The following is a 13,264-nucleotide window of genomic DNA, read 5'->3' as shown; positions in this document are numbered from 1 at the left end:
CCACACCTCAGAAATCTCTGAGCCACACTCCAGGGTGTAATGGCTTTGGGCCAGATAGTGGGAACAAGCAGCCCTCCCTTAGCCTTGGAGTTTCAAGTTTTAAAATCAATCTGGTCTGACCAATACACTAAACTAGATCCTCGGAAAGAGAGAGAGAATAAATAGACTCCTCCCAGAGACGTACAGGCCTTGCTAAAGCCTACTGCTTCAAGGAGGAGACTACAGTCAGTACTGAAACAGTCACCCGAAAATCTGTGATGATTCCAGAAAGAAAAAGACAATCCAAGGTCTCTTACCTTTGTGTTTTTGAGAATCATCAGGTCTGTATTGTTGTTTCGTATTAAAAACTGCAGGTGTAACTCAATAGCCATTTCACCACTTAAAATTTTAATCATTTTTGAAATCTGGTCCTTAGGCTCTGGGTTCTTCACACACAAACAACAAAAAAACAAACAGATCATCAGAATCCCTGCATTCCCCCAGGACCAAGCTCTGTTAAAACACTGGCCCATGAGAGAACTAACAGATAGGCATATTTAACAGTACATGCCCCGTCACGTGCTTCAGAGATCAGCACCTCTTGGAAGAGAAAAGAACAATAATTCTTCCTTTGATGCATACAACCCAGCTCCCAGGAACATTTATGGGAGTGCCTCTATGTACGGGAGTAGGGGACAGACCCCCATAAGATTAAATGCAGCCACTGAACTGAATGGAAGGTATTGTGAGGAGACTTGTACCAAATGCCAAAAAGGCTCAACATGCTGCTTTGTTTGATCTCTTATACCTTCAGCAGATGAGGAGAAAAGACTCTCCCCCAAGAGCAGTTACCTACATTCACAATGTGCTTATATTTCCTTGCAGATTATACTGGGGAAGGACTCGAAGCAGCAATACTTTAGGCATCACAGGCTGTGCCTCATGATGTGGCTAGAACTTCTCAGGAAATCAGAACACACCTTAATTCAGTGGGGAAGGTTAATGGAAGCAGATGTGCTAAAGCCAGTCCGCTCCGATTTACAATGGCTGGGGAGGGAGAACCCAGTGTTATGACTTTTGGAACAATCTACCATTCACTGCTGTATTTCCACTGCCTGCTCGTTTCCAGTGCTCTGCTGGAATAACTCGTCCCCACAGCCCTAGATAACATCTGCAGGGTAAGTCTCTGCTTGGCGTTCTTTCACAGAGGGTGGAAAGTACATCAGGTCTCTTTGTAGTCGCTTTACGTTAAAGAGATCCACTGAGTACAGCTAGTTCAGCCCTTCAACTAATCCCCTCAATTATTTCTTTTCTGATCTGGGGCAGATTAAACTCAGGAATGCTTCAGGCCACAAAGGTTGCTTATGCATGCTTGCCCCTTGCCACAACCAATGGTGTTCATGTAACAGAAACTAATTCAAGACATGCTGCCCCCAGAGTACTCTGCTCACAGGCTCTTGATGAAGCAAGGACTTCCACCCTCTTTCCTTGCCTAGTTTCAGCAAATATCTCTACTTAAATTTGAATGAATGGAATGTCTCCCTTTCAGCTATCTACAGGAAAACCTCAACCATTCCCATGACTAGTTCACATGTGTGCATTACCTTTGGGTAGCATTTTATTTATTTCCTTTCACCAGCCCCAGAAAAAAATGGCCAGGCTGCTACATCTGCTGCTTAGGGTGTATGTATATTTACTTCTAACATACTGGAGAGAGCAAATGTTACACAACAGAAATCTAATAAGCCAGCCAAGTAGCGCAGCAACAGCACAACGTGCACTATTCCTAAGCAGGGAGCAGAACTCAAGTACCAAGCTCTACCCCTCACTGTGGGCTGTAAGCACTATAGAGCAAAGAGCATATCCCCCAGGGAACGTGAGTGCCTGGTATTACTCTAGCAACTCCTTTTGGCATTCCAGAAGCAACGTCCAGGCTCTCCCAGGCAGGAAAATTGTTACTGAATGGCTTGTGGGGAGTGGGCCAATTCACCGGCCAGTGAAGTGCCCAACAGCAGCAGAATTTCAGTGCTTTCCTTTGGGGAGGAGTTAATTTCCTCTGTACCGATAAAGTCCAAACCAAACAGATAAACCAGGTCCTTCTACCTGGCCCCTTCTCCTGATCCAGAGTCTCCTGCAGCAGCCTACCTGCTCCCTACAGTTTTCTCTCTGTCAGCTGCTTGCTGGCCTTTTATCTGCAGACCATCACCTGACCCCTAGCCTCAAACCTATCACTTAGGAGGAAGCTAGCTGAGTAACAGACAAGGGTATGCCCAGCTCCCTTAGAGGTTCATCCCATCTTGTGACAGGGAAGAAGAGGACGGGTTCTAAGCAAAACGTGTATGGACAGCTGAACACAGCACATTTGATTTCACAGAGTGGCACTCACAGATTCTGCAGACTTCGCAGCACAAGTGCTACTTGGCTTCTCTTCTGTTTCCATAGTGTCACTGAAATTAAACACAAAAATACCAACCCGTTCACATCTCATGACTGCCAAATGCTCTGGCAGCAGCTGAATGTTGAGCCCCGACACAGGAGACTGGGGCGTGAAGGTGAGCTCTGGGGATAAGAGACCTTTGACACCAGACAGGGCTGACACACACAAGTATAGCAGCCCCCTCTGCAATCTGAGTCAGATGGGAGTTAGGGATAAAAGACTGGGAGAATCCTGGCCCCCACGCTGGCTGGAAAATGCAGCGACTACAGAGGCTTGTATGGACGGGGAGACGCGAGGGAAAACCACTGGTGGAAACGTGTTTGGGAGTGAGACATAGCAAGGGGACTACCTCCATACTCAGAAGCCTAGGGGCCACTACTGTCAGTAAGGATGGACGTAGTGATGAATGGGAAAGCAATCCAAGTCATTAAACTGGCACGGACACAAGGCCCTGACAGACTTGTGTAGTGGAGGGAAACGTTCCATTTATCACTACAGCCCAATATAGTGTACAGACTCCCTCTGCCTGACATTTTAAAATAAACTCTGGCAGTTTTCCAGTCTCTCCTGGGGAGTGCCATGCCAGACAGAACACTTCAGGCATCATCCATCTCTCTCACTGACACGACTGGATGGGCATTACAAGCAAGTTGGAGGGGATAATTATTTCACATCTCTTCCAAGCAACAGCACCTCCAGAAACACAAGGCTCTGCCAATGCTACAATAAGGCTCTGCCAATGGTGGGGAGAGAAATCTGTCCAGGTCTCTCTGAATGAACAAAAATTGAATTTCCAGTGTTCAAGGGAGAGAGTTGCTGCCTGCTGACCCCTACAATGCAATCAATCTTCAGAGGCAGCGCTCAAATAGGACTGACCGAGATCAGACATTGCACAGGCTGATTTATAAATTGTTTTGTGGGTACATATTCCCTCTTACTGTGGGACATCACAATAGGGGGACATCTACCTCAAGGGTGGGCAAACTATGGCCCGCGGGCCAGATCTGGCCAGTCAGGGCTTTCAATCCAGCTCACAGGATTGTCACCCCCATGGCGCCATGGGCCCCGCGCTGCTCCCAGAAGCGGCGAGCACCATGTCCCTGCAGCCCCTGGGGGAGTGGAGGCAAAGGACTCTTCGCGCTGCCCTCGCCTGTGGGTTCCTCCCCCGGCAGCTCCCGTTGGCCGGGAACAGGAAACCCCGGCCAATGGGAGCTTCAGGAGAGGTAACCACAGGTGAGGGCAGCGCGCAGAGCCCTCTGCTCCCCCACGCCAGGGGCTGCTCGGATGTGGTGCCAGCCACTTCCAGGAGCAGTGCAGGGCCAAAGCAGGCAGGGAGCCTGCCCTGGCCCCAGTGCGCACCACTGCTACCCTGAAGCCACTCCAGGAAAGCGGCGTCGGGCCAGAACCTGTACCCCAACGCCCTCCTGCACCCCAACCCCCTGCCCTGAGCCCCCGCCGCACTCTGCCTGCACCCCAACCCCCTGCTGCTCCCTGCACCCCAACCCCCTGCCCTGAGTTCCCTGCCACTCCCCTCCTGCCCCACAACCCTCTGCACTAAGCCTCCTCCCACATTCCTCCCTGCACCCCTACCCTGAGCCCCTTCCTGCACACCGCACATCCTCCTACACCCCAACCCCCTGCCCCAGCCCTACATTCATGACCATGCATGCAACTTCCCCACCCAGATGTGGCCCTCTGGCCAAAAAGTTTGCTCACCCCGACCTACCTGCTACATACGCACTCTTGACTGAAGAAACAAAGGTGTTTGGAACCAGTTTCCTACATTTCCATAGGCCCTTGTGTTTTGGTAGGCTTGGTTTGGGCTACAGTCCCCATTAAATGCTACTTAATTAGATGTGGGTGCTTGTCTGGCAGCTCCAGAGACTAAAGAACAGGCACTGCAAGAACAGCAGTGCTACACGCTTCCTCCACAAGCCTGTATTCACATGCCTCCATCTTAACCTAGAGAGGGCCACCTCTAGGAAAGAGAGGGTAGTTGAGTCTTCATGCCATGCAGACTACTCGTGAGAGAGCAAAGAGGAGATGAAATGAGGCGACCAATTAGCGCCAATCGTGGGGGGTGTCTTGTGTAATGTGTATATCTGGCCACTAAGATCTTGTGATACAGATTGCTGAAGAGTCCCCAGATGGTCGTAGTCTTCTGTTAACAAAGTTCTAGGCTGGATCTGAACTACTGAGCTTTGTCCAAGAGGGGAAAGGCTTTGTATCATATCAGTAATAATAAGGCTCTTCATTTCTGGTTTTTACTGAAAATTTCCCAGGTTTTACAAAAGTTATTATTCAGTTTTGACCAATTTTCACCCAAAATGTAGACTACTGAAGTATCTGAAAATACCGATTATGCTAAGAAAATCCAGTAAAGCACTAGCTAAGATGTGTTTATGTCAATAAATGATTAGTCTAAATGTAATTAAATTCTCTCTGTTTAAGTATCGCTGGGCTCCAATAGGTTCAGGTACCATCTAGTAGTGCTACATATTATGCGACCAAATATAGTGAAATAATGAAATAAACTACCCCAGCATTAAACTGCTTTTACTGTCAATACTCTTGCTTTCCTCTGTTGCTTTTTTCTGTTCTCCCATCCCCCAGTATTAACTCCAATATTTACCCAGAAAACTGGGTCATTCATTTGTTTTTAGCAATTTTCACCTTTTAAAAATTTTGTAATAAATGCCACTAAATTCCCAGGAAATTGTAAACAAAAGAAAAACTAAAAACGAAGTGACCTACATATTACCAGTCCCTGGGCCGTACATTCCGCTAAGTCTAAGACTGTTGATGCATGCTTCTCCAATGTTTCTGCATAAATTAATTTACCCATCCAAAAAAACCAACCAGTTGTATTCTAACTGAACATGACAATTATATTTCTACTCAAGCCAACATCCCCACCTGTCTTTCTCAGATCCAGGGACAGTCCCAGTGTTGGTTGATCCAGGCACAGAGGCAATAGGAGTTCCAACAGTGTGGAGATTCTGGATCACAGAAGACAAGAACTGCTGGCTGGCACTTTCATACAGATCAAAGCAGATCTGATAAGCCATGAGAAGGTTGTCTTCCTTCACCAGTTTTTCTAAGATGTCACTTACAGCCTGGGGGTCATCCAGGAAAATCAGGCACTGGGGGGAAAAAAAAACAAAAACATAAATCCACCAGGCAGAAAACACTGCAAGATGAAAGAACAGGCATCAATTCCCCATACTAATTTCTGTACTGTTTCCCTGGGACAGAAGTCTCCCCCACCCATGGCAGATACTAATAATCTTACAATAGTTCTTATAAGTACACTTAATATTTTCCTTAGTCTCATTTTAAAACACAATTACTGTCAGAGAAGCTTCTTAAGAATTATTTTTTTTCCTGTGTATAACAGCATCTTCTGAAGCTGTAGGGGCATAACCTACAGTCCACCCACTTCACTACTTGAAATGATGGTGTAAACTCATACTAATACTAGAACAAGATTGAAAAGTTTTACCAAATGATCATTGTGCCATTTTGCTAAAATACCTAAGATAAAATAGAACAGGGTGTGATGCTCTTAAAGTCCCACACCTAGGGCAAGCTGCAATGGCACAAGACCTAAGCACCCAGCTGTGTAAAGGTGATCATGAAATGGCTTTCTGAAAACAAAAAGTTGTATTGATTTCCTGGAGAAAAGAAAGGAAGTTATTAAATTTTCCTAAGGTTCCAAGCTCTGTGATTACAGTCTGATCCCCCACAATGATGCGTGGAACCTTTAGTCATAATTCACAGAGCGTAGGCTGAGAAGGGACTATTACATCACCTAGTCCGACCTCTGGTATAACATAGACCAGAGAATTTCATCCAGATATTCTTGTATTGACCTCAGTAAATTGTGTCTGTCTAAACCACAACTTCTAGAAAGACCTCTAGCCTTGATTTGAAGACATCAAGAGATGGAGAATCCACCATGTCCTCTGGTGCTCCAATGGTTAATCACCCTCATGGTTAAAAATTTGTGCCTTATTCCCATTTTGAATTTGTCTGGCTCCAGCTTAAATCCCCTGGTTCTTGTTCTGCCTTTGTCTGCTAGATTAAAGAGCCCTTTAGTACCCAGTATTTTCTCTCCTTGGAGGTATTTGTACACTGCAAATCAAGTCACCTCTCAGTCTTCTTTCTGTTAAGCTAAACAGACTGAGATCTACGTCTCTCACTGGAAGGTATTCTCTCCAGTCCTCAAATCATTTGAGGCTCTTTTCTGAACCTCTCTAAGTGTTCAACTTCCTTTTAAAAATGTGGGCACCAGAACTCGATGCATTTTTCCAGTATCGGTCTCACCAAGGCCCTATACAAAAATAAAAATCACTTCCCCGCTCCTACTCACTACTCCCCTGTCTACACAGCCAAGGATCACATCATCCCTTTTTGCCAAGCATCACCCTGGGAACTCATGTTCAGATGCTTTTCCACTACGAGCCCTACACTCTTATCAGAGTCACTGCTTTCCAAGACACAGTCCTCTGTTCAGTAGGTATGGACTTCTTGTTCCTAAATGCATGAACCTTAATTTGGCTGTACTAAAAATAATTTTGCTTGAATAGGACCAGTGAATCAAGCAATCCAAATGGCTCCGTATGACAACCCTGTCATTATTTACTATTCCACCAGTCTGTCATCCACAAATTTTAATCTGCAGTAATTTTATATTTACTTCCAGATCATTAACAAAAAATGTTCTAGCTCCTTTAGTTGTTTTAGAGCAAGCTTTGTTTCAAAAGAATGAGCATGACCAAGTATGAAATATCAGAGTCCACCGTTAATATTGACCTCCATTCAATCCATATTTAGCACCCCCCTAGGCAACTGAATTTCATCTGTTTAACGAAATACGATCCCATGTGGGAATTGAGTTAGATACACCTAGAAGACAGTAATTTTTATTTAGCAAAGTGTTTATGAAAAGCAGAGGTATACAACATTACCTGGCACACATTGATGAAGTCTGGTTTCTCCAGGTTCATGTAGATTTTAACCAGAACTCGCAGCACTTTATTACGGAACTGCTTATTCTGCATCAGAGACATGCAGAGCTTTAAGCTGTAGGCTAGCATTCCAGGAACATCATTCTGAAATTGATGGAAAAGACACAGTCCAGATGATGTTGTTACAAAACAAGGTTAAGGAATAAAACCATTTACACATAATTTCTTTTATGTTGACAGAAAAACACATGCAACTTGACATCTGGTCTCTTTTTTTTCTCTTTCCTAGAAACTCAAACTCCACATGCATAAAAACGTGACAAAAACAGAAGACCATTTATAACCAAAACAAGCATACTCCACTACAAGAAACAATACTCATGGAAAGAAACAAATTCATTCCAAAGCAAAACCTCAAACATAAGCACAAAAGTCCTTTGAGAGCTCAATACTTAAATTTTCTATCCCACAGACTTCTCCCTAACCATCAGGGAAAAGTCCATAACCACTCATCCCAGGGAAATGCAGGTGTTCAACATAGAAATGTTAGCCAAATGGACCATCCAGCCAAAGAATTCCACTTATACACATACTTCATGCAGGAGATTGAGAAGAGAAAAGTCAATTCAGTTCTGATCAGAGCATCTGAGCTAAGCGATAGCAGAAACAGAAGGGGTTCAGACATGAACAAAGTTATAGAAGTTTTTCCACACATCTAATATGAGGACTGAAAAGATCAGGACCATTTAGCTTAAGAGACAGAAATTAATAAGATGGGACATGACATAGAGGTATACAGAACAACAAATGGAATAGAGAAGGTAATTTGGGCTCTCCTAGATACCCTCTCTCATATTTCAAAAACTAGGGTACATTCTCTGAAATAGAAAGGCTACAAATTTAAAGTAGATAAAAAGAAATACTTTTCTGAATAATGCATAATCAACCTATGCGTCCAACTCCTGCATGACACCACAGAGTTCAAGAGCTTAGCAAGATTCAAAAAAGGATGAGCCATATTTGTGTATAATCAGAACCTCCACGATTACACTAGGTTATACTTAGTTTTAAGCAAAGAGAGACTCTTGCACTTCCTGGTGAACAACTTTTTTGGGAAGAGATAGTTTAATTATTGCCAACATTTCATTCCTCAGATTTGTCACGAAAAAAGTTTCAGAAACTTTTTTTGAAATTAAAACAATCACTAGAACTGAAACTTATCTGTCTGATGCTTACCCATCACAGCATATTAAGTGCCACTTTAAATATTAAAAAGGGGCAACAGATAAAATACACAAAACACGACAAGGTAAAAATCTCATCATTCAAGCTGAATCACTGGGTTTCACCAAACATTTCCCAGTGAGCTTCACTGGTATTTTGCCACAACAAAATCTGTAGCTTTGCAGTCACCTGAACCTCCCTTTTCTTGATCCAAACCCTGAAGGGGAAAGTTAAACCCTACATGTGAATCCTCCACCTACCGATTCCAGTATGGTTTTCTCAAAGACATCCAGCCTACGAGTCTCCAGTGCAATACCAATGGCCTGCTTATACTTGTGATCATCCAAACACCGCTGGAACATCTTGTTAACAATCCCTTCCAGCCTTTCATCGACAGGTTTCTTCTCCACTTCGGCCAGCTCTGCATTTTCCACACACTGCTTGGTGTAGTGGTCAATACATTTTGCTGAGATGGAACATAAAGAGCAATCACCATCAGCTTCCTGGACACACACAGCTTCAAAAGTAGTACAAGACAGTTGAAAATCTGACTTCTAGGGTTTGGGGAGAAAAATAAGCACCCTCCAAGAAGATGAATGTCTACACATACAAGCATTTAACATCACCTTTGTCTTGTCTAAATCCATTAAATTACATTTACTTGACCCACTACATGACCACAATCTAGGGTTAAATTATCAAGTCATTTACACCCCACTGACAACCTACTTAATGGTTCCCTTAGTTACACATGGGAAAATATGGAAATCACTTAGGTGGTCACCAGTTCTGTTAAGTGGGGGAACACTTATATGCTCCAAAGTCTTGATTTCAGTGCTGAAGGCACATACATGTTTTACATGACTGTTTCAAACAACAGGAGATTCTGGATGAGGGTATAACAGCAGGAGACTTCCCAGATGCACAATATTTATTTATATTATCACAGCACCTGTGTAAACTGGTTCTCCAATCTAGACACAATTATAAACAGAGAAAGTCAAGATATACTAGGCTGGAAAAAGCAGCTGCAACATCTGTTCAGCTAATTCTAAGCAGAGATCAGGGAATTTGGAGGACAGCAGCAAAGGCAAGTGGGATCTCAAGTTATAGTAGTTTTACCAACTAGAGCAGAGGTAGGCAACCTATGGCACACGTGCCGAAGGCAGCCTGTGAGCTGATTTTCCATGGCACTCACACTGCCCGGGTCCTGGCCTCCGGTCCGGGGGGCTCTGCATTTTTATTTAGTTTTAAATGAAGCTTCTTAAACATTTTGAAACTTTATTTACTTTACATACAACAATAGTTTAGTTATATATTATAGACTTATAGAAAGAGACCTTCTAAAAACATTAAAATGTATTACTGGCACACAAAACCTTAAATTAGAGTGAATAAATGAGGACTTGGCACACCACTTCTGAAAGGTTGCCGACCCCTGAACTAGAGGGTTTCCATTTAGAGTCACTGTCAATTACCAATGATAGTCTCCACATATTCTGAATTGTCATTGACATTGAAGAGATCGCCTGCTCCCAAGGCATAGTTCAGAGACTCCTCAAAGGCTCCCAGGTGATAAAACACTTTGGAAGCCACCAAGGCAGCAAACTGGCGACTCCGGAAGCCCTCATCTTCATAGAGAACTTCGCTGAAAAAGTCAGAGAAAAGACAATCAGTTGAGCATGCAAAGCTTCCCCCAAAGGCATAGGCCAACTGAAATTTTCAACTTCACCAGCATCTTTGGGAGGATAGATTCTCAAACCAAAGCCAGTTAAAATGAACACTTTTTGGAAAATGGGGAGATAACTGCTACATTAACTGGGATCAAGCAGCCAGAGAAAAGGCAAATGCATTATATTCCATGTTTTGTTTGAGCATCCACCCTTCCAGGAATAAATTATTTCTTCTCTTACATTTTATCCACCGACTCAGAGATTTCTGCCCAGAAGTCATTGACAACAGCATTCAGTTTGTGAAGCGCGAACTCCTATGGAAAGTAATAGAAGTTTCATTGTCAAAGAGCAGCATTCATTCTATTTTTCTCCTTATGACTGCATCCTAGGGTAAGATCTCAAAGCCACCAATACCACTGCTTACAGAGCAATCTACATCCTCACACTGCTTTCCAAACATAATTTATTCTCATGACTCCCGTGGGGGAAATGTAGGGTTCTTTATCCCCATTTTATAGGTGGGGATATGGAACCCTGATCCTGCTTCCCCTCAACTTCACTGGGAACAGCACTGGGCCAAACTGACTTATTTACTGAGATCCCTTAAAATGCTCGGAGTCTCCAGAACTGACACTCAGCTGTCTTTGTCTCTGTTTTCTTGCAGGTTGGCTAAAGCAGCCTATTCTGAAAAACACATATCCTGCAGGGAACACAGACCACCCTGATTACAACCTGTGGGCAAGATGATGCCATCAACCTCCCAACTGCCTCTTTGTTCTGCTGATTTGAGTTGTTTGTTGGGTTGCCTTTTTAGTCTATATGTATATTTTATAAACTTTTATATAGGTCTCCATGGTTATCTTCTTCTCCCTCCACTAGGGTTACTAAACATTTTTAGAAGACTATATGGAGATATTGATTATTTCGGTTTTTCCCACTCCCAAATTATGTTAGAGACTTGTGAGAAGAGATTAACTCTGACTCAAACTGTAAAATAATGTAAAAGAACATCCAAAGTGCAACTCCTGGGCCATACGCAGCCTAGAAACGCCTGCCATCATTAGAGAGGCAGAGTCTCCAGAAACTAGAGATCCCAGCATGACCCATGTTGGAACCTGCAGACATCCTGGGCATTAAAAGAAAAGATTGGTTGCAGTCAGCTGCATTTCACATGGACTGCCTGTGCATCTCAGGCTCCTGGCAACAAGTTCTTTTGACTGGATGCAGCTTGAATGTTACCTGTCCTTTTCTAACTATTATGGTCGCTAGAATCTGCCTATTTCTATTGTTTAAAAAAAAATGGTACAAAGTTTCAACTTGTGGTTTGTTGCTCTCAGGTCTAATCAACATTTTCAAGCTTACCTTGAGCTGTGGCTCTTCTTCATCCAGAAGAGAAATAATTCCAGCTGCAAAACAAGAAGCTTGTCATCCAGGATGAATTTTTACGCATTGCAACAGAAAATGTCACTTAGTCCCAAAACAATATGGTGAAAAGAAGAAGCCTGGTTCTAGTTTATGGTTCTAGTTCTTAGGTAAAGACTTAAAGACTGACTGCAAACATGTAGCAAATCTATCCTTTAAAACAGCATATATGTTGTATAAGCCTCTTGATCAAAATATTAAATCACTATGACACTTGAAAACATATCCTTTATCACTGATGTATGCACTATTCAGCCTGCCCATGCCCTTCCTGGAGGGGAGAACGAGTAGGGGAATGAATCTTGTACAATCCTACTCCACATATAGGATTCTTGTGAATTTCAATACTTTACTGATTTACCAGAAATAGCAGACAGGAAGCAAGCCTATGCTATCTCCCTCCAACACACACCATTTTTTTTATTCTTAAAATGACCCATTCAAAACATGATCCCAATTGACTCTCCCCAGTCAGAAATGGGATTTATACCTAGAACTGAGCTTTTAACTATCGGGGACAGGAAATCATGATTGCAGACTAGAAAGAATAACCGTCAATTTTTTCCCTGAACATTTTTTCTCTCTCCTGAGAAGTGTTCAGGCAACAAATACTTCAAGAGCAAACAAAAAGTGTGTGTTTTCCTTTCTTGCTAGCTTTGCCCAGGTCTCCCATATTCAGAATCTTTACACTGGCTTCCTTCTTCCATATATTCAAACTTCTTGTTGATTTCAAAGCTCCCCCTAACTCTGCACCTACCTTTCTCTCTGCCTTCCTCTCCTCCTGTACCTCCTGATGACCCCTATGCTCTGCTAATTGCGAACCTCATCCTTCATCTCTTTCACCCACTCTAGACTTCAGCTCTTTAATCACACCTCTTCGATAGATCTGAAACAGGCTCCCAGTCACCATACACCAAGCACACTGCTCACCACCCTCACTGCTTTCAAGAAAGCTATAAAAACTCATCAATTCGGTTTTCAGCTATAACATCCAAACACCATGTTTATTCTGGACAATAGCCTCGTGTCTCTACACCGTAACCTCCCTGGGACAGTGATCTGTTACTGGTTTGGCACAGTCACTTGCATACAGAGGACAATGATCGTACTATATAATTTAAAATAAATACATTTAAATAACTGTTGCTATAAGACTAAGCCAGAAACCACATTGTTATTCTATAGGATCTTACCAACAGTATTATTCTTACTGTGCCAAGCCCCATTCAGATGCAAAGCACAAGTGCCCTATTCATTTCAGTGACACTTTGCAAAGCCTGAGCAGCAGCCGTGGAGCTTCAGGTGACTGGAGCAGTCAGATGGAAGGGATTAGCACCTATCCACATACCCAGGAACAAGCTGTTCCGATTCCATCTCTCCCATGCCACAGCGGAGATAAGGGGTCATTTATTGCTCTAAGACCAATTCCGTGTTATTTAAGATTTTGACTAACAGTAGTCAGGCCTGGATTTGCACCCACTGAATAGGTAGGGTGGCCACTCACACATTCTCAGCATAATAAACATTCCAGTACTTCCAGGAATGTGGGTCTGCCCCTG

At 43.3% G+C, this 13,264-nt stretch overlaps 1 protein-coding gene across 1 annotated transcript in view; it reads right to left on the bottom strand.

Moving 5' to 3' along the window:
• Window positions 1-13,264, bottom strand: part of PSMD1 (proteasome 26S subunit, non-ATPase 1) — a 113,395-nt gene that overhangs the window by 98,399 nt on the left and 1,732 nt on the right. Inside the window, exons 2-9 of the mRNA XM_030574634.1 lie at window positions 11,646-11,689; window positions 10,524-10,597; window positions 10,089-10,258; window positions 8,871-9,076; window positions 7,387-7,530; window positions 5,333-5,559; window positions 2,366-2,426; window positions 297-425 (exon numbers count right to left, since the gene is read on the bottom strand). Coding sequence (XP_030430494.1) covers window positions 297-425; window positions 2,366-2,426; window positions 5,333-5,559; window positions 7,387-7,530; window positions 8,871-9,076; window positions 10,089-10,258; window positions 10,524-10,597; window positions 11,646-11,689 — 1,055 coding nt within the window. The remainder of the gene's footprint in view (window positions 1-296; window positions 426-2,365; window positions 2,427-5,332; window positions 5,560-7,386; window positions 7,531-8,870; window positions 9,077-10,088; window positions 10,259-10,523; window positions 10,598-11,645; window positions 11,690-13,264) is intronic.

Source organism: Gopherus evgoodei, chromosome 9 (assembly GCF_007399415.2).
Source record: "Gopherus evgoodei ecotype Sinaloan lineage chromosome 9, rGopEvg1_v1.p, whole genome shotgun sequence".
In the NCBI taxonomy this organism is placed as follows: domain Eukaryota; kingdom Metazoa; phylum Chordata; order Testudines; family Testudinidae; genus Gopherus; species Gopherus evgoodei.
Note: the sequence above shows the minus strand (reverse complement) of the source record. Positions and strands in the feature narration are given on the sequence as shown.